General features: G+C 50.8%; 1 protein-coding gene across 1 annotated transcript; it reads left to right on the top strand.

Moving 5' to 3' along the window:
• The first annotated feature begins 1,502 nt into the window (after positions 1-1,502).
• Positions 1,503-6,605, top strand: TOB2 (transducer of ERBB2, 2). Its single transcript, XM_017737929.1, has one exon. The coding sequence runs from the start codon at positions 2,219-2,221 to the stop codon at positions 3,239-3,241; it is 1,023 nt and encodes a 340-aa protein (XP_017593418.1). The 5' UTR covers positions 1,503-2,218; the 3' UTR covers positions 3,242-6,605.
• Positions 6,606-20,808: the final 14,203 nt, after the last annotated feature.

Genomic DNA, 20,808 nt, shown 5'->3' with positions numbered 1-20,808 from the left:
CTGATTTCTTACTAGATTTTTGATCTGGATTAGAATTTATCACAAGATTAAAAGACTTACAAACTGTCTGTTCTCTTCGTGCTTAACTTGCTGGGATCCCAAGGTGTCCTCTTTTCGAATGTCTCAAAGCCAAAGTAGTTAGAGAGCTCCGTGTAATCCTCCCTTGAGGTAGTATAGTCCATACAAACTCTTGTTAGGGTTTAGGTATGCTCTTTAGGGGTTTGCTTCATACTTCATTTCTGTGGAAAAGGCTCTGTCTCTGCGCCAAGACTTTTGCTTTCTGAAAATGGCTTCTCCTTACTGTTCATAGAAAAAACTGTGGTTCCTTATTTCTTTGGTGTTCATCTGTTCTTACTTGGACTTGGTCAGGTTGCAGTGACCTACCAAAGTTTGTTACGTTACAGTAATTCCTTGAAGTAGGTTTTTAAGGCAAGACTTCTTTTTCATTCCCTTGTTCCTGCGTGGTTTTATGTTGCTGAATCAAACCCAGAGGGGGTTCCTTTTAGAACTGGCCTCCCTGTTAGCAGATTTGGGATGTGGGATCTGTTTCTTGTTACCATCATCCTAAAGCTAAGCCTCTGTGAACTCGGAGTAGTACAGAAAAAGCATAGAATCTGCATCCCTTTTTTGTAGTAAAGCTTCAAAATACTTGAGGGTTTCTTTAAAAATTATTCAGTCCTTCCTGTCCACTAAACTAGACCAAGCAAACAAGTCTGGTCAGTTTTTTGATTCCTCCTGACTTAGGCCAGCATGGATACCTGGTTGTGCTGCTGGGATTTTTCAGGAGAATGCTGACAGTGTATGTTTGTACTCCATCCCCACCCCCAAATAATTGTCACACATCATAAACATTGGCTTAAGTGCTGTGCAAGAACATCCCTAAAGCCCATTTTAGGAAGACGGTTGAACACAGTGTATCTCTTTGAGCAAGGTGAGAGCAGCTGAAGACACAGCGGCCTCTGACTAAGCTGCCAATTAAAAACTGGATATTCTTCTTTCCTCTGGAGAGGCGTGGAGGCTACTGGAAGTGTGCTTCCTCTTAAAATATCTGTGGGATTCATCTTCTTTGGATGAGTGACAGAGTGTAGTGCTGACATACCTGGTTTGGTTTGGGTTTTTTTTGTACCCAGACAAACATTGCAAATCTGTGTGTAATGGAAGAGTTGAGTGTTGTGGTTTTGCATTGTGCTTTTGTGGGTTCTCTCCATTTTGGAGACTTCCTTACAAGGCAGAGAGAGAGAGGAGGGGAGGATTACTTCAATCTTTGGCAAGCAATTTCAGTTTTTATTAAGTAGGTACCTGATCCTGGCAGAGCTCATCTTCCCTCTGTGCAGGGATAAGCGATGTGAACTGTATTGGACAGGTTGTTGGCACGTGCGTATTTTGTGATCCTATGCGCGTTTCCTGTCCCATTCTTCCCGCCCCCCCCCCCCGAATTAAACTGAGATTTTATTCTTGTAGCTAGGCAGAGTCTCAACTGCGTACACTTAATAAGATATGTGCCTGCCAGTCAAGGGGATAGTAAACATGGGCTGGCAGCTGGTGCCTCGGCCCCCTCCCTCGCTCCTTCTCGTCCCTTCTGCGCTTGTGCCAGCAGGACGTGGCACCCGGCACAACCACCCAGCCTCCCAGAGGAGAGGCTGGCCCTGCCGTCCTGAGCACGAGCAGATCTCTCCGCACAAAGCTGCTGAGCGAGTCACGAGGTTGTTCAGGTGCTGCACTTGTGCTCTGGAGAGGCTGGTGCAGGTGGGGTGTGCTGGAAGCAGCTGGGTGCCAGGGCAGGAGAGTCGTGTTAGATGTGCTGACAGAGCTCTGCCAGAGCAGACAGTGGCCTGCCTGGTTACAGCAGCAGTGCTTGGCAGCGAGGTGAGTGTGATGTACATACTTGTGTGCAGGTAGTGGCTACACCCTTATTTCTTCTGAAAGAGGAGCAGGGAGACTCCTCCCTACTGGCATCCCTCTGTTTTGAAGACCAGTAGATTTGTGGTGACTCTCCTAGAGAGCATTACTTCTTGTTAATATTTGTGCAAACTGCTCATTCTGCTTTGTTCATGAAAAGGCACAGTTGTTTATCTCAACAGGTGGAGAGCTGTTGTCTTCTCTAGTCTTCATCCATCCTTTTCTCTCTTTCCTTCTCTTTTGAGTCAAAACTTGTCTATGTTTCTGTCATTTTGTTACTTTTAATACACTGCCCTGACTTGCTTGCTGCGAAGAGAGTATGCATCTGGAGATCAAAGTTGCTCTTAACTTCATCATCTCATACCTGTACAACAAGCTTCCTCGGAGGCGGGCAGACCTGTTTGGTGAGGAGCTAGAGCGCCTGCTGAAGAAGAAATATGAGGGTCACTGGTACCCAGAGAAACCTCTGAAGGGATCTGGCTATCGCTGTGTTCATATAGGGGAGACGGTGGATCCGGTGGTGGAGCTGGCGGCCAAGCGGAGCGGGCTGGCTGTGGAGGATGTACGTGCCAATGTGCCAGAAGAGCTGAGTGTCTGGATTGATCCTTTTGAGGTTTCCTACCAGATCGGTGAGAAGGGCTCTGTTAAGGTTCTCTACCTAGATGACAGTGAGGGCTGCAGTGCCACAGAGCTGGACAAAGAAATCAAGAGCAGCTTCAACCCTGATGCCCAGGTATTTGTCCCTATCGGCAGCCATGACAACTCGCTGTCCAACTCTCCGTCCCCCTCCTTTGGCCAGTCACCCAGCCCCACCTTCATCCCTCGCTCTGCACAGCCCATCACTTTCACCACTGCCACCTTTGCTGCCACCAAGTTCGGCTCAACCAAGATGAAGAAGGGTGGAGGAGCTGGAGGAGGGGGCAGTGGAGCAGGGGCTGTGCAGCAGCCGAGAATGGTCAGGTCTCCCACCACCAACCTGCTGAAGCACAAGGGCCTCTCCCTGTCTATGCACTCTCTGAACTTCGTCGGGAGCGCTGGGAGCCAAGCCCCGCAGTCACAGCTCTCCCCCAATGCCAAGGAGTTCGTTTACAGTGGCGGCTCACCGGGAGCCAGCAGTCTCTTCTTCGATGGTGTTGCCAGTGAGAGCCAGGCCAGCAGCATCCCGCCAGCATCGCAGTTCAACGCCAGCACAGGTGGTACCTTTGATATGGCTCAGGTCTTCAGTGGCAGCACCAACAGCCTCTTTCTGGAGAAGTCTCCCTTCGTGGAAGGACTCAGCTACAACCTGAATGCCATGCAGTATCCTAGCCAGTCGTTCCAGCCCGTCGTCCTGGCCAACTGAAAACAAAGGAAGGAGAGTATTTTGGGGCAGGGAGGGAGGGGGGGAAACAAGAACAAAACAAACAAACAAGAGGGAGAGAAAAGTAAAATAGAAATATACAGAAAATATTAAAACCTTACAAATATAGGTTCTTGGGAAAAGAGAGAGCTCAGTGTTGTTGCGCTGTGCTGGTAACGCTCCTGAAGCACTGAATTGTTTTTTAACTCAGTACCTGTGCTTTTTTCCTACTCACTTTTTTACTCCTTAAAATGAGTCTTGGGCTTTTTTTTGGTTTGTGTTCCCATTTCTCCCACCCCAGCCCAAGACTGGTGCAACTGTAGGTCACAATGCTCCTGATTCCCTGCACCACCCCCTGCCCCACGCTGGACACAGGGCCCTTCCACCTGGGGGTAGGGATGTCATCTTCATACCACTGTGCTGGAGGAGGGACTAGAAGAGGATGAGTCAGTGTTGGTGGAGACAAACACACTCTTGTTGCGTGCTAGCCAGAATGGGTGGGTGAGCCTGCTTTTTCTGTTACAGCTCTGCACGTAGACAAAGAGCATCTCCTGTGCCCACGGGTGCAGACCATTGTGCTGTTGTGGCTCCAGCCCAAGCTGGCATCAGCTGTTCTGTCTGTGTACTGAAAAGCACTAACTCTTCTCCTTGACCATCTTCCAGCACGTCACAGGGCAGAGTATTACTGTGAAATGGCTTCTTCCTGCTCCCTTCCTCATCTGCACTTCCAGCTCTGGCTACAGGGGGACAGTGCTTTGAGCTTAGTGGCTCTGGTTATTGGACCTTTCTGTACCTGAGCGAGAGGGCCTTTTTGTGCTCTCTCAGGGCTGCCCAGTCAGTCTGGGTGACGGCCCCTGTGGTGTAGAAACACCACCTGCCTGTCCCTGTGGCTTGGGGGAGGTGGCACTGAACCAGCTGGACTCGGCTTGGATCCTGCCCCCACTCCCCAGATGTTCTCCCCAGCAGCAGGGGCCAGCATCCACTTGAGGTGGCCCCTGAGGTCAGAGTTCTCATTATGTGCTGTGAATTCATCTTCTTGTCTCAGAGAAGAAATTCCTTCCTTTTTAGTTAGTGAGGCAGCACAACTTTTCAGGAAGATAGGGTGATGTTGTTGAAGCTGCTGTCTTGAGTGGTAGCATAAGGGTTTGTGCTTTCAGCTGGGTATGCACCTGACTAAATCCCTTGCTTTGCCTTTCTGGAGAAGCTTGAGGAGGGGGCTGATCCAGTGCGAAAAGGAAGCACCTGTCATAAATTCCTCATTCCATCCAGATCACATCAGCATGGACAGTGGCAACCTTAGGGCAGAGTAGAGCTGGGTGCTCCAAAGGCAAGTGGTCATCTCAGCCTGTGAATGTATGGTGCCCCTTCACAGCAGGGCTGGGATCTGGGACTCCTCAGCTTTCCCCAGGATGATGTGCTGCAGTCAGGCAGTAGTGGCTTTTCAGCTTGATTGCTTCTGTGTTGAGGACTCCAGAACCCACCTTCCAAGAAAGCCAAAGGAGGGCAGTTTCATGCCCAGGAAGTGTGGAGGCTTTTTAGGTGGAAAGGGAGGTCTCCTTGGAGGCTGCTATGTGAGCATGAAAGTGTGCAAAGGGGAGAGACATGGAGATGATGAAACTCCAGTCTTTGAAGTTCTCAGTTTAAATGAAAAATAAGCTTTTTTGCTGCTTCCTGAACTTGAGGTTTGGTTTCTTTTAATGTTGCTTCTTGGAGCACAGTCTGAAATCCGCTCCTCCTGTGCTCGTGGAACCAATGTGCTCTTTCAAGAAATCTCAGTTTGAGGTGAGATGAGCTTGACCATGTGCTTTTCCTGCTCCCTTCCCTGAGATGGAGGCACTCCAGCCCTTTTGTAGTTGTGTTGCCAGTGAGCATTTGCAGAAGGTAACGGGCTGTCGGAGGGAGACTGCCTCTGCCCAGAGCTCTCCAAGGAGTTTCCAGCGCACCCCTCCTCTCGATGGGTGATGGGGAACACGGTCCTGACCTTGTGCCTGGCATGGGTTCCCAAGCAGGCTGCTTGCTATCGAGCTATGACCAACGCAGCAGGTGGGTGAGGAGACCAGAGCCCAGCCAGTTTCCCCAGAGCTGGTGCCCACAGCCTCTACCCTGCAGGTTTCCAGACTAGGACAACTTGATGAGGAATGGCCCAGCTGTTGTGTTTCCCTTTTTTCTTTCCTTTGAACCTGCCGCTTAACGGATGCTACCACTGCCATGGAGTCCTTCTCCCCAGCAGGGTGCTGCTGGGTGCTACCCCACATGCTACACTGGACTCTGAGGGCTGCTCAGCCCCTGATAGCAGGACCTGGTCCAGTTGCCCCCCCACTGTCCCCACATCTGACAAAGCCACCTGTGAGCTGCTGCCATGAGACAGCATGCTCTCCTCCAGCACAGGGAGGGAGGGAGGGAAGACGTGGGGATGTCCCCCGTCCACCTGCTTAAGTGTGTGAAGCTTTGATGCTGCTTTGCCCTGCCACACGTATTCTACCTGCTTTAAAAATAGTGGTGTGAGTGGAAGGAGGAAAAGAAGAGGGACCAACCTCTTTGCATCTTAAAAGGAAAAAAGTGTGCTTCAGAAATGTTCCTCCAGCATCAGGCAGCAATGGAAACTAATGGCCTTTTCAGGTCTTTTCTAGTCTTGGATGTAGGCGTTCAGCTTCAATTTTATTTTTTAAAAACCTGCACTAATTTACCTGGTTTCTTAGGAAGAGAAGAGAGAAGATTTTTTTTTTTAACTTTTATTTTTTATGGGTTTATGTTCTTTTTGTTGATGTCCGTTTGTATTGAATAATTTGCTACATTTGTAAAATGTAAGAGGTATATATAATATATGTATATTTCTAACGTAAAAAAATGTAATTTTTTTCTTTTCAAGATTTTTTCTTAAAAAGAGGAGAGAAAAAAATATTTTTTCAGGAAAAAACTTTAAAAAAAAAAAGAAGTGGTGAAGATTCCTTTCTCCCCACTCAGCCTCCCTTTCCTCCCGCCCCTCTCCAAGGAGTGAATCTACAGTTGCCTTGTGGGAGAGGAGTGAAAGAGGACAGAAGTCTGTATGTCTCCGAGTGGAGGGTTTCTGTGTGTGCTCTGCTTGGGGTTTTTTTTGGAGAAGGGGACTACTGAAAGGGGGGAACCAGGGGGTTGCTGTCTTTTTCTTTTTTTTTCCTTCTTTTTTTTTTTTCTTTAGCGAAGGAGGAATACAATCAGAGTTTTGTATTCAGAATGTTGTGCAATATTTTGGAACGGGATATTGGTGTGTCTAGAGATTTAGTTAAAAACAAACAAAAAAACCCCACAAAAAGGTTGATCAAATCTGTACAGTTTCTATTGTTCCAGATTTTTTTAAGTTTGTATTAAAAGCATGATATAATAATCATTTGTTGTGTGGTGTGTGCCCAGTGCAGAGAGAACACCTCGGATGTGCCTGGTTTTGGGTAAGGAGGGATGCAGCCACCTTCGGATGAACTGGTGCTCAGTGTCAGCCTTGCAGGCAGGGTCCTGGTTTCACAGCATTAGGAATAGCTCAGTGATGCCCAGGATTGTGCAACAGGGCCAGGACAGCTGTCTCAGTGACCTCTTCTGCTGCCAAGAATAGCAGTACATAGGAAAAATTGGCGATATGCCTGGCTATCCCTGGTCCTGCCATGATTCAGCTCCCTGGAGAGGGGGGTGAGCTGGCTCTCCTCCCTGGGGAAGAGGAGGGAGCGGGATGCCTTTGGTGCATGGTGCTTTGGGGGCCTTCAGTCAAGCAGCAGAGTTCCTAAAATACCCAAATTCTGTGGCAGCTCGCTAGGACCATCACCGATGAGGCCGGGTTAGAAGCCCTCTGGTGTCACTTCAGGGGGTAGATGAAGCTCCGCTATGCAGTGCTTCCTGCAGAGGTGCTGGTTTTGGGTTGGTTTCTTTCTCCTCTGCACAAACCAGTTTGTGTTTATCCTGAGGTGGCTGGGGTGCTTGCTAAGCTAAGGGAGCATCGAGGTACATGTGCAGGCTCTGTCCTCCCTGCTGTGAATGTTCATCCAAGGTGACTTCCTATAATGGGGTGGGCTTGAGGCTGGATATGAGAACATGCAGCAATGATAGTGGTTTGATTTTGTTTTTCTTTCTAACCTCTCACTGCTCAATTGCAATCAGAATTTCTGTTTAAGAGAGCAGCTCCTTTTTAAGAAAAGGAGATAAGATGGCTGAGGAAGGTGCTGAAGTGCCTGTCAGGCCCCACAGGTGCCGATGTCTGTGTGACCCAGATTCCCCAGCCTCACCACACTCCTCCTGCTCCAAAGGGTGCCTCACAGTTCCCCATGCTGCTTCCTTAAAAAGCTGTTGAAGGGAGCTGCTCTGAATGTCCTTGAGGAAACCAAACAAGGAACTGGAGCTGACTCCCACTAGCATCCTTACCCATGCCCTCTCAGCCCCTCTAGCCTGAATTTCTTCCTGCAAGAGCTCGCTGTGCCCTTGGTTTTGTGAGCCCCAGGAGCTGGGCTGCTGCTCGTGCCTGCTGTGCACCGCGTGACTGTCACACTCCACCAGGCAACAAAACTATTTTTTCCCCTTTGTGTCTCAAACCCCTTGTAATCATTTATCTAAAGCATGCACAAACGCTTGCCCTTAGACATGTTTTTGGAAATGGAAGATCGAGGGTGACTATATGCCTTCCTGATCCTTGCCCTGCATTTGCTTAGCTGTGACACAGGGAGGTATGGAGCCTTTCCCTTTTTGGGCACAGGTACGGCCTGGAGTTGGTTTACAGCTGATAGCTGCACAGCCTGGGCAGGGATTAGGGAAGAGGTTTAGTATAGCCTTGTTCCTCAAGGGATATTTGTCACTGTGCTGTCTCAGGGAGCAAGAAGAGTGTAGGGAGCTGAACCCCACATAGTGCAGTGCGCAGGGAGAGCCTCTGCCTTCCATCAGCCTTCAGAGGGGAGCTGCAGGAGCCCTGTATTGGGCCACTGTGGGGTAGTGCCTGGGTGTGGGAGCATTTGCCAGATGTTTGGACGGTGACCAAGTCAGCCCCGGAGTAGTGTGCTCCAGCAAGGCATGGCAACAAGATGGGACTTGTCTCCTGAAACCTCCAAAGCTATGGGCGTGGGGGTGTTGTTTAGACACTCGTCATAGGGGACTCCGTTATTAAGAAGGAAACTTGCAACTTGAGTTATGGAGAAGGCGGGCTCCTGCCTGAAAGGAGATAGCGCGGGTAGAAAATGCCACACTTCAGCCTTGGGCTTTTCAGTCTGTGACAGCAGCAGCAGTTTCTGACTCGAATCGGGCTGTTTGGGGAGTAGGAAGGGGCTTGTGCCCAGAGGAAAGCCTTATGCAAGCATGAAAAGGTCCAGCGAAATAGCCTGAGTTTAGCTCAGCAGGAGAGGATCTCCTGCTACCCTAGAGCCTCCTGGAGATTTGGGATTACTGAGATTGAATAACACATGGCATGGGCGCTGCCAACAGCGGGTGCCTCCCCGTGTCCCAGCACTTGCTGACATGCCAGGACTGAGAGGTGGAAAAACACCACTAGTGGGGGGGGGCCAGGACCCGCTGAGTCCTTGGCATCCATGAGGCGTTTTCCTGCCAGTGCCACCTGCTCCATGCTCACATGGCTGCAGCCACAGCACTGCCCATGGCCCCAGCGGGTGTGAGGGGCAAGGTTGATGCCACAGTTGCAAAGGGACAGACAGGTCTTTCCACTCCACATGTGTCCTCCACTGGAGCACAGGCACCAGCCCAGTAGCAAGCTGTGGCCAAGGTTAGCCACCTCCAAAACCTTGTGCTTTTTCCTTTGGTTTCTGTGGCTGGGCTCCAATTCAAACACAGTCAGGAACATGTTCACCCTAGCCTTGCAGAGCTGTTCTTCCAGTGTCCCTCCACTGCTGCCTGTGTTGTCACCTCCAGAAACTTGGTCTTTTTATAAAGCTGCTGAAGAATGGACCTTTCACCCTACATCCCTAAGACACTCCAGTGAAGGGTAAGCCCCACCTGGCACACATGGTGCTTTTGAGTTGTACTGGTCAGTGAAGGGCACATTTTGTGTGTGGCCATTGCCAGTGGCAAAAGTGATTCCAGCATGGTACATGCGTGTGTCAGGAAGGAATGTGTTCTTTTTTCTTCCCTTAGAAGCCCCCAAAGGCACAGGAGTGAGGTAGGAAAAGAGGGTCAGGGTTAAATTTTGCCTCTTTGCCTTGAGGAGGGACGGGAAATGGTACAGGTGAAACTGTGGAGGGAACTTGCTCCCTCTTCACCGAATGCTGAGAAGGCAAGAGTAGTCCCTATGTTATTCTGCAGTTGCTGAGACCTAGCTGGGGGAGGGGGGGGGATTTGTGCTTATTTTTGTTGGCCTTGCACTGCTGGCACAGTTTGACTGCTGAAGGAAGCAGATCCTCAGGAGGGAGTGTGTCCCTCCCACTTGGCAGGGTGTTTCCACCAAGGACAAAGTTTTTCTTCAAGTGAATCAGCCAGAAACTGCTTGCAGAAGGTGCAGCTGGGGCTTTCATCAGAAAAAAATGAACCTGAAATGACCCACACAAGGTGATGCATAGGGAGGGCAATGGGTGATGTTGCTGCAGCAGGAAATGCTTCTTTCACGGGCCTCAGTTGCAGAGCTCAGCGAATTCACGCAAGGGCCAAGTCCAGCTTCCCTCAGCAACAGGCGTTCCTGTATTTCCTGATCTTCCTGCGGTTGGGTTCAGTGTCAACACGTGCTGCTGCGGGCTCCCTCACAGGCATGAGCGGCGTCACAGCAGGCCCCGGGCGCCTTTCCAAAATCTACCGAGGTCATCCTCTGTCACTGCCTGTGCCCAGCATTGCTGTCCGGTGCCGAGCTGCAGCCGGGAGGAGGCTCTGGACGTCCCTCACAATACCCAAAGTGGCATCACTCACACAATGCACTGGGCAAGGGAGGGGCACACAGAAAAACCAGGGGGAACCAAAGAGACCTAATCTGCCAGGAGAGGACTGGGGTTGGCATCCTTGTGGGGACAGACTGGCAGCACAGTGGAGAACACGGGGAAAAGAGCAACAGTGGTGTCTGGAAGACCACAAACATGAACCAAGGAAGGACTGAGGAGGAGAGGGATGGAGGACAACACCCCAGGGATATCTGAGGTGTTTACACACGGGTGCTGACGTCATGGGGAGGCAAGGGAGGCAGGAACTCTCCTCTTCCCATCCCTACCTGGTGAAATGGTGCATGTTCCCAGTGACCCAACATGGGTGGCAGCTGCATAGGCCTCCTCCCTTGTGAGCATAGCCCAGCAGAGCCTCCTCATCCCCACCTGGCTCCCTGCTTGTTGAACTCTCATACATGATCCTCCTCTAACTCTCTCTCTGGGCTGGTTCTGGCATGGTGTTTCCCCTCTGGGGACACGGCCAGATCTCACAGGGGGCTCTGAGTCACAGTGCTGTTATTGCCTCCAGCACAGACGTGGAGACGCCGAGGTTTGGGGAGAGGCCATAGCTTCATCGCACTCACAGGGAGTATGAGCACTGGGCCGGCAACCATGGGTCTCTTCTGCTGCCTCACGCTGATCCTGCCAGCACCGGGAGCTGCCCTGAATGGGAAAGGAGGTGATGCAAAGGGACAGGATGGAGACATGCTGGGGAAGGGCAGTTTATCCCTCGCAGCCACGCCACTGCCAGCCACTGCTGAGGAAGGGAAAGGGCTTGACAAACCCAGACAAAATAGGATCTAACAAAACAGGACCAGAAAGAGCACAGGTGGGCTGTGATGCTCCAAGGCAGAGCTGAAGGTGATCTGCACTGCTGAGGAGAGCAGTGCAAGCTGTCACTGTTGGACAAGGCATTGGATGCTATAACCCACAGCCTAAGTGCTAACACATCAGCACAGGGAACCCCAAACTGCTGATTTTTAGAAACATAAACAAAGAAAATTTCTTATGTTCTGGATTATAAATCACACAACAGATCAAGTGTATAAAACCATGCGAGACATCACTTGGTTCTTCAAATGAGAGACTTGACCATTGAGAATAACCAGTCAAAGCCAGCTAAGAAAGATTATTTTATTTTGACAAGGCTTTATTTTTAATCTTGGAATTATTGTCTTCTCCAAAGGTCCAGTGCTCTTTGAAAAATCCTGTTTTCCTTCATGGAGATACTTGCTATGGAAATTTTTTGACCAGTCACTGAACTTAAGTAGGAACCTTCCCAAAGTCAATGGTTACAGATGTGAGAGTGGGGGCTACAAGAGCTCTATCACCAGCAGAGAATAATACAGCCTGTAACCAGCAGGTACTCCATCAGTCATATAAGGCCAGTATTTATTGCAGAAAGCCACTGACCACATTTTTTTGTGAACACACAGACACCACCACAGCTGAAAAGATTTTGCTACTTTATATTTTTAAAGAAACAACTCCAGGCTTCCCAGTGTGCACTTTAAAATGCTATGAAAGGACCCGAGTCCATCCAAACTTTACTCCAGTTTTTTATATTGTGGGGTGCCTTAGACTGAACTGTTGACTCCTCTGAGTGCAGAGAGTAACTGCTAAGACCTGTGGGTTTTCCAGCAGCACCTGATTGATCCCTGTGATGGAGCTTTCCTGGAAAGTGGAATGAACTGGTTGAACAAGGTCATCTGAGGGCCACAATGCAATCTTCAAAGCATAACTAGGAAGTGGAGGTCTGTGTTAGTAACTGTGTGCTGACCCTTGCCTTGCCTGGCCAGTAGAACTTCATAGTCCAGAACCGGCTGGAGCTGGATATCATCCTTTAACATACCTGGAGTGTGCTACAAAGTTACACAAGTATCTTCTCCAGGGCTGCTCTGCCCTCATAGGGCTGCACAAGCTGGTGGGGCTGGCCCCATGAGGAAGCCACAAAAGCCAGACCGCAGCACTACACTGGAGAAGACCGTGTCACCTCAGTGGTACGACAGAGCTTCCCACAAATGGCTGGAGGTGCCTTTTGGCTTCCACAGCCTGGGAGGTAAAAGGGCAAATTGAAAGGGTGTCACTGTGTTTGCCTGGTTGGCAAAAACCCAATGATTTTATCCAGTGACGCTTGCTAACCTTGACAGAATTGGATACAGGGAGCTGTCTCTGACCTCACAAAACCCCCCAACAAACCCTTCCCAAGTGTTTTTCTGTGATACAACTCTGTTGAGAAAGGTACAGTTAGCAAGGGCCGCCCCATTTTTTTCACTGTCTTTGATGTTATCCTCTCCTCCTGCAAGGTCTGCAGACAGAAAGGGGTCTCCACTGCAGGCTGTGCTGCTCCCCTGCCAGCCGAATGCACAGAGACCTTCTCCTCTGCTCCCATGCCTGGTAAGGCCACTCTCTTCACCTCGAAATGCTGGTGGGGGAAGTTGCTCCTGGAGGGAGCCACGTTTCCTCCTAGAGGTAATTGTCACTTGGCATGATCTTACTCATCTTGCTGGTGACAGGGGCTGGCTTTCTAGGCTCTTTTACCAGTAAAGCAGGCTGCAGGGCCGTGGCTCTCCACCTCGCAAACACTTAAAAGCCTCTTAACCCAGGGGTGTAGCTGTCTTCACTCCTGCCTGGAGCCTACCCTGCCAAAGTGTTCACTCGTGCTGGGTGAATGCTGGCCTCTTCACACCTTCCCAAGCAAAGCAGGTCTGACCTCAGGGAGTTACACTCTCAAACTGGCCCACAGATGAATTTTTCTGCTCTGTTTTGTGGATCTGTTCACCAGGCGGAGTAGAAAGGAAGGTGAACAGATGCAACTGCACCCCTGTCATGTTTTCTGTTACATGCACATGCTGCCAAAAGCTACAGGAAGACCCCGAGGGTATGGAAAGGTTTCCCAGCCCTCTGGACATGACATCAGCTTATGCCACTATGGGTTCTGCATTCCCCAGGTAGGAGCTCATCCACCTGGGGAACTTGGGAAGCATCCTTCTCCAAAGCCCTAGCCTTCTCCTCTCCCTCATCTATCTTCCTTGCTCCAAGGGATTATTTTCCCTAAATGCTGTGGCCTGATCCTAGGAGCAAACAGCAGCCAGCAGTAGGCTGTAAGGGAGAGTTCTGCCATCAGTGAGCAGCCCTATCTCTCCCTTTGCCTCCTGCTGTACATATCCCCTTTGTGCCATTCACCTGTAAGCAGCTGATTCCCTTTTTTTCCCCCTCCCCAGCTCTTCCTGGTCTTCTCCACTTCCCACATATGCCTTGCCTGTCTGGCAACAGCTGCCCTCCATGCAGTGAAACAGCATTTCCAAAAATGTCAGCCCCAGCATGTTGCTGTGGGAGCTGGTTGCTGAGTTTCACAGTGGGAGCGCTGGCTGCACACTGGCCCACCTTGGAGCAGTTGGCTTGGCTGGCAGCGGCTTCCCTGGTCTGCTACCACTGCTGCAATAGCCCAATTAGTAGCTCAGGTGTTGTCACAGTCTTTGGCTGCGGCCCAAGAGCTAATGATGGAGCAGGTGGCAGATGTGAGGAATGCAGAAGCGTGGCTGGAGATGAGGGGAGCACATTTGGAACAGCTTGTTGAGACCAGTCTTTGCTGACCAGCTGGGATGATGGGTTTTGCAAGGTGTGTTCTTGCTTTGTGGAAGTCTCCAAAACAATCTTCAACCTCTGAAGGATGCTGCAGCTGCATTTGGCTCTCCCACCCCTCCCAGGATATCCAAAATTATCTTGGGATTACAGCAGTGACTGTAGCTGTGGCCACTGGTTTACAGCAGGAGGAAAACTCATTAAGCTCCAAAGGTGTTTAATCAGAAGCAAAGTGGCAACAGAGCATTTACATGTCACTCATGTTGATGCAACATGATGATAGAGGGGAATAAATGTCATTGTCTGAGGAAAGCAGCTCTCCTGCACAATTCCTGCTCTACCAAATTCCTGCACAGTGTGTCTACCACAAATGGCCTGAGGCACTTGGGAATTACTGATCCCAAAGCAAAACCATAGAAGGAAGATGGGAGAGAGGAGAGGAAAGGCTGAAGAATGGTGGTAGAAACTGTCTAGAAGTGTACAGGTGGTGCAGTGAAGAACGTGCAACTTGACACGCAGCAAGAGCTTGAGGAGCTTTCTCCAAGCAGGTTGAAGAACTGGTTAAAAAGAGGCTTAGAGCTATGACCAAAGAAGCTGTTGATGCAGTTTGACACCTGCTGTGCTTACAGAAGCAGGAGTTTGTACTTTGTAGGCAAACAGGATTATGTCAAACTACCTAATGCCATAATTCAGTTCTCTTACTAATGGAAACATTGAGTATGGGCTAATAGCTCGAGCCAAAAAGGAAGACAGGTTTTTATGATCACCATGCTGTGTTACCTATGAGTACAAACTGCTCCTTGCAGTGCTCTGCATAAAGCAGGAGTATAGATCCAGCTCTGCTTGCTTATGCTTGTGGAAGAGTCAGAATACATGGACCCTCTGAATCTTTTCCATCCCAAGTTCCTGTCCTTGCTGTCCTTCCCTTGGGCCTGTTTCCGCTTCTGCTGCACTCAGTATCAGAGCTGACTTCAGGGGGCGTTACAGCCCTTGCGTGTCAGGCCCTCAGTGGGCTGCAAAGAAAAGGAATGAAAAAGTCTGCTCCTGGGTCTGTATCCATTATATTGATGCTTCTTTCCCCCAGTGGCTCCAAAAACACCTTCAAGACCACCCACTGCTGCTGAAACACAGCCCCATCTTGAAAAGAGCTGTGTGACAGTGGGTGTCAGGGCAGACATTTTGTACTACTAATAATAATTTTGTACTAATACCATGTCGTGGTAGGGAAGACAGAAATGACTAATTAAAATGCTGCAGAGATAGTCAAGTCATGAGAGCATTACTCAAGTGCAATTTAGCTGGGAAGCTGCAATTCACAGCTCTGCTATTACAGAAATACCACGGGGCTTAATTGGACACATTGTTGTCAAGGTATCGGGTTAGCTATCCTGCCAGGATGAAAGCAGCTCCAGGCCACCCACCACCCAGCCTGGACATCGGGTCAGAGCCATCCACTGCTGGCTCCCAAGCAGTTGGTGCCAATTCCAGCAACAATAGGTTTTTTTGGCCTAGTACCAGGCAGGCCTAAGGTGTCTCAGCTTGCAAACAGACTCATAGTTCAGTGTGGCATGCTTCAGATTAGGGTAACAATATCATCAGTGGGAAGAAGAATCCCAAAGCCTTACTGTTCCTCAGGTAGATACTTCTTGATGACTTACATAATTTTGGAACTGTTGTTCTCTTTCATGAGCCATCCTCACATCCTCTAATGAAGATGATGAAGAAACTACTTTGTAGTGAAGGGAGAAACCTGAGAGAGGAGCTTGGTTCTTGTTAGCTAGCAGTCAGAGTGGACTCTACATAGCTCCTACGGGTACTCCATCTCTGCAGTGAAGACATGCAGGGGCCTGAAGCAACTGGACTTCAAGCAGCAGAGAGAAGACAGGTAAGAAACATCAGCCTCTATGGGCCTGATGTAGATTAGTGAGAGAACTGGTGCCTGAAGCATATGTTGTAGCGGCCACAGTCCCTCGCAAGTCTCAGTCCTTGCTTTTACCGCTGTAGCAACAAGTAGCAGAGGTCTGGTGTAGTGGAACTGTGTAGGAGCAGGGCTCAGCTGAGAGGTGTGAGTTGCAGATGGACTCAGAGCCCACAGTCTTGGGTAGAAATGGAGTTTGGGGCTCTAATACAGTTTGTAGGAGTTGGAGGGCTCTTTCATTGACAGCTCCAGCACCACTTTGTTCAGTGGCCACCACTGACTGGTAAATTAAGGGGTAGAGAGGTAAGGCAGAGAAGGACAAGAGAGAGGAGAGAGCAAAAAATATTTGAAGAGTAAAGTCTAGCCAAGCAAACGAGATGGAGGGAGGGGAAAGCAAGGGGTAACACAAAGAGAGAGATGGAAGAGAGAGCAGCTTTCCAACAGGCCGGAGAAGGGAGGCAGAAAGGATCTGGGTGTAAAGAGGAAAACAGCTCCCATACCTGGCACATTTCTCTCCTGCTGTTGCTGTCTTGGAAAAATGAGCCTGGCTTTTTCTGAAAATGCTTAGTGAGCACTTACCACAAATACCTTCCATGATACATTCTGTGACACTGTGAATCTAAATGACATATGTTTCAGGAGAGGAAAAGTGATGGGCTCAACAAGGCATCTCACCCCTGTGAAAAGACTTTCCCTGAAAGGCTAATGTGGGTCCAGGCCTGTACAAGAGGCAGCAGAAGCAGCCAGGCTTTGGGGAAGGACTGTTTTGGTCCCAAGGGGCCTGGTCCAAAGGAAGAGAAAGATGCGGACACATCCTGGCAGCTCAGTGCCCTGCAACAGTGATAACAGCTCTGAACTTTCACTGCCCCAGAATGGGAGGTCAGAGGTGCAGCCTCTGCTCTGGGCCAGAGAAAATCACTTTTGCCAGGAAACACAGGTGAGGTCTTCAGTTTAGCTGGCCTGCACATGGTGCCCCTGCAAAAACTCTGCTCTGCTCTCTCAGCTCCTCATGCTGACTGCCAACACAGACGTCATGCTCACCAGAGACACCTCCTTTTCCATATGCTAGAAATGCCCAGTCTTGCCTCAGTTTGGCCAGCAGCTCCTCAAACCTCCTGCCAAGGCTGTTATTCCCACCTCTCCTCAGTGGGGCACGATGGCGAGGCTCAGCCTAAGCACAGTGTGTGCCCAGGATCTCAGTTGGTGCCAGTGGGATGCAGGCGGAAAACGAGCTTCCTTGCACCTGGACTCATTCATAGGCCAGAAGCCTTGCAGCGGGTCCAGCTGAATGATGTAGAGCCAGGGAGGACATAGAGTGGGACTTACTCACTGCTCTGGGATGTCAGTCCTAATGGAAAACAGCAGGGAGTAGTTCAAATATGCCATAAATATTTACTAGCTAAGGCATCCATTTCCCCAACAGTTGTTAGAAGTCCTTAGATGCCTGAAATTTCAGGATTGGACTCTGGCTTCTGCTCCAGCATCAGGAGAACCCAAGCACCATCCCAGCACCATCCTGGCAAGTCCAGGTCATGCCTCCTGTGCAGTGGGTGACTGCATGACTGCCAAACCAGCCCCAAAACTGCTGAGCCCCCGGGCAACAGTCAACTCCTGTAAGGTATGGTTGGTTTGTGGATGTGGAAATAGCCCGGTGTGGTTTGAGACTGGGATGAGCCACATTGTTCTCCCCACTGACAGGGGGCTGCTGAGAAATGTCAATGTTTCCCTTTGCTCTGGGAGAAGCTAACCCTTTGCTCTGGGTCTCAGCCTTTCTTTCAGTGGCCAGCCCTCCACATGCACTCTGGGCTCCAGCGGCGCATTCCTTCTCAGCCTGCGCAGCACAGGCACGTGGCTGGCGCTTAGGAGACACACTTTAAATAACCGCACCACAGTGACTCATGCCTTACCCAAGGCAGTCTGGCTGCTGGCATATAAAGCATGAAAGCCGGTGATCTTTGGAAGAAGAGAGGATCCTACAGTGAGCAGACATATGGCTCAGTTCCTGGCCAGAAGGTGGGAGGGGTAGAAGCGTTTCTAAATGAGATAGGCTGGGAGGCTGAGGCTTGCAGGTGCAGAGCAGTGGCCTCCCCACCGCCCAGCTCTGTCCTCCTGACCTGGTGCCACATGAGCAGCCCCTTGTCTCTGGAATTTCCCTGAGTTAGCAGTTTTCCAAGCTGAGAGAGGCTTGGGGCAGTAGGGAAAAAGCCTGCAGGAGCAGTGCCTGAGCCCAGTGTGGCTGACATGGAGGGATGTGGAACGCTCTTTTGCCCTTTGCAACGTTTGTCCTGTAGCACCGAGGTGGCAGAAAAGGATAGGCAGTTCTGGTGGTTCTGGTCGACCTTCAACTTTCCTTCCAGCACTTCAATCATCCTCCATTTCCCCAGTCCCAGAACTGCCCTTCCCACCCTGCCTCCCTCTCAAACTCTCCCCATCCACTCGGCCCCCTTCTCACACCAGCTCCCCTCAGCACTGTCACTTCCTTCATTGCCTGTCCCTTTCCTCCTCTCCCAGACCCATCCTCCCACACCTCCTGCACTTCTTTTCCAGCCCCCCTCCCTGGAGGGCTGCTCTGCAATCCCTGTTCTCTGCTCCTCTGTGCCGTCTCTGCACCCCTCCCTCCTTGTCTGCTGCCTGGGGCCACATCTTCCCCTCTGGCAAACAGTCATCCCTCAGGACCTACTGTGGTGTTTCCCTCAGCTTCCAACCCCTTCCCACAGCTGTTTGCTCCAGAAGCACCACGGTGGCTCGGCTGGCCAGACCAGCTTTCTGCCAGCAGCCCATACTGAGGCCAGCCTTTGCCTTTGGGTTGCATCCCGCTCTCCCTCACCTCCTCTCCAGGCTGTGGCTGTGGCTGGGTTGCCCTTGACAGCCGCATGAGCTGCCTTCCCCAACCCACAGGCTATTTTCAGGGCCTGGACACCCTGGAGCTGCTCATCGGCTTTGGCAGGGTAGCATAAATGTCACGTCCCTGCCTGTTCCCAGCCTGATGCCTGTTCCCGGCCCGAAGCGATGCCCGCGTGTCTCCCATTATGTAAGGCGTAATGCGTATGGGAGCTGGGAGGCCTCGGGCTGGCTTGTGCACCATGAGTGACAGCTGCAAAAATGAGAAGGGAACTATTTTTAAACCTTCCCCCGCCCTCCTTCTCCAGCTCTTTTCCCCACAGCCCCAGCCAGGCTGTGTGAATGTCCAGCCCATGGGGCCAACTGGTCCTGCTGGGTTCTGCTGAACAGGTCCTGAGCACTGCTTTGTACTGCCACAGAGGGACACACAGCACCTCAGCACAGGGCTGGTGGTACCCAGAGGACATGTCCTCTTCCAGCCCTCTTTGGCCATCAACAGTCCCCTGACATCCTCTCCTTCACCTCTCACAGCCCTGCTTGTCGGCAGGACCAGCAGTGTTCCCTTCTTTCCCCCAGCCTCTCTCTGTAACTTTAGAAAGGTCATTCCCTCCTCCTTGAGCCACAGGGTTATCACAATTCCTTGGAGAAGAGCAGAAGGGATCTTGAGGGGGAAAAACCTACCTTCTATTGCAGAAACATGATACCCCAGTGCCACCCTGTCCCTCAGAGTGAGGGCAAGAGACAGATGGTCTGGACCAGGGACCTGCATAATTGTCCCATCTCCCACTGAGTGCTGCTGGCACAGGGACCAGCAGGGAAGAGGCAAGGTGGGTGAGGAGCTGTCAGTCACAGGGAGAGTTGTCAAAACCAGCAGTGTTTTGCCCCAGAATGCTGCAAACCAGGCACACCTCAAGCCAAAGCATTGGAAGAAGACATGCAGGGGGTGGACACTGCCCGTGTGCTGCCATTGGCTCTGAATAAAGACACTCGGTTCAAGGATTTGACCATTAAAGAATTAAAGTCTGGAGAGACCAGTGAGTGTGAGGTAGCTCTTCACCTGGCATTGCAGATGCTGCTCTACACACCCCTCGTCAGGAAAGATGGAGCTGACCTGTAGCAGGTACAGACCAGGCTTTGTGAGTGGCCATTTTGAGTGTGGAGCTTGTTTAATCTAAAACAGCAGAGTTTGAGAGGGGACAGCGTCCATGCATCAAAAAGATATGCTAGGGCAAAAGTCTAATTTGTTCTCCTAGAAGCTCATCTGGATCATAAATACATTTAGACTTAAAATTAGAAAGAAGTTCCTAGCCAGCCATGGTATAAACTTCTGTGACAGCCTGTCAGGCTGGAAGGTGGGCAGAAGAAGCCTAATTTGGTAAGAGAGTCAGCAGGCTGGTAGTCACTGCATGGCAGGAGAGGAGGGAACCCAGAATGAGCCATACACATGTCTGAAATGAAGCCTGCAATCATGTCCCCAAACTGGTCCCCAGAGGGATTGGTACAGAACTGAAACCACAGGGTGTTGCATCCTCCATAGGTTGGTTACATATCATTAATGTTGTGCTTTAGGGTCCTCCCAGATCTTTGAAGAGGCAAGAAAGAGGTCACCTCTTTTCCTTCTGGGTTTTTAGGAAGTTAATTTCCTTCATTTCTGTAACCTCTCTGACCACAGTAGCCACAGGGCTGGGGTGAGGCAGGGAGGAGAATATGGTCACTCCTGCTGCTCTTAGTCACAATTTAGGTGTGCTGGTTTGCCTTCCTCACAGGCTCAGGACAAAGTCAGCTCTAGGACTAGGGAAGCATTTCCCTCGGGCTTGGTGTGCTGTGGCAACCTGGGGAGCTTGAGGTGTTGTTCACCATGGCAGGCAGTGCCCTTCTGGGACTTCTTGGCTGCATTTTCCCTGTTGCAGGAGCTCGGGGGACACTAGAGACACTTTTACTCTCTCCCACTCACTCCTGCTGCTGTTCACATCCTTAGGCTTCTGTGGACCTTGGCCACGGAAAGGGAGAGGGTGCCTTTAGGCCGAGGCAGTCAGGACGTTCCCTAGATTGTCCCCAAGTGTCTTGACTCAGGCAGGCCGAAAAGAGTCCGAAGTCTCAGCCCTATGTTTCAGCGCGGCACAGAGCCCACACTGGCACGACAAGACTCTCAGCCTTGCGACCTGCTATTTTTGCCTGCCCCTTGTTCCCCTCAGTGCTGGGGCTGCAGGGTACAGCTGCCCTGACGCGGGAGCCTCGGTGAGGGCTGCGGGGGGTCAGCTCGGAGGACTGTGGAGAGCTGTCGGAGCCCGGCAGGTCCCGTAGTCGGAGGCTGAGGCTGCTCCTTTCCCTGCTGAGCTCAAACCGAGCGCCGCCTGCCC

This window comes from Corvus brachyrhynchos, unplaced genomic scaffold, assembly GCF_000691975.1.
Source record: "Corvus brachyrhynchos isolate BGI_N302 unplaced genomic scaffold, ASM69197v1 scaffold56, whole genome shotgun sequence".
NCBI lineage: Eukaryota > Metazoa > Chordata > Aves > Passeriformes > Corvidae > Corvus > Corvus brachyrhynchos.
This window is presented reverse-complemented; position numbering and strand designations above follow the sequence as displayed.

Excerpts from the sequence above, each read along its gene's own strand:
- TOB2 (XM_017737929.1), top strand. The coding sequence starts at position 2,219 with ATGCATCTGGAGATCAAAGTTGCTCTTAACTTCATCATCTCATACCTG.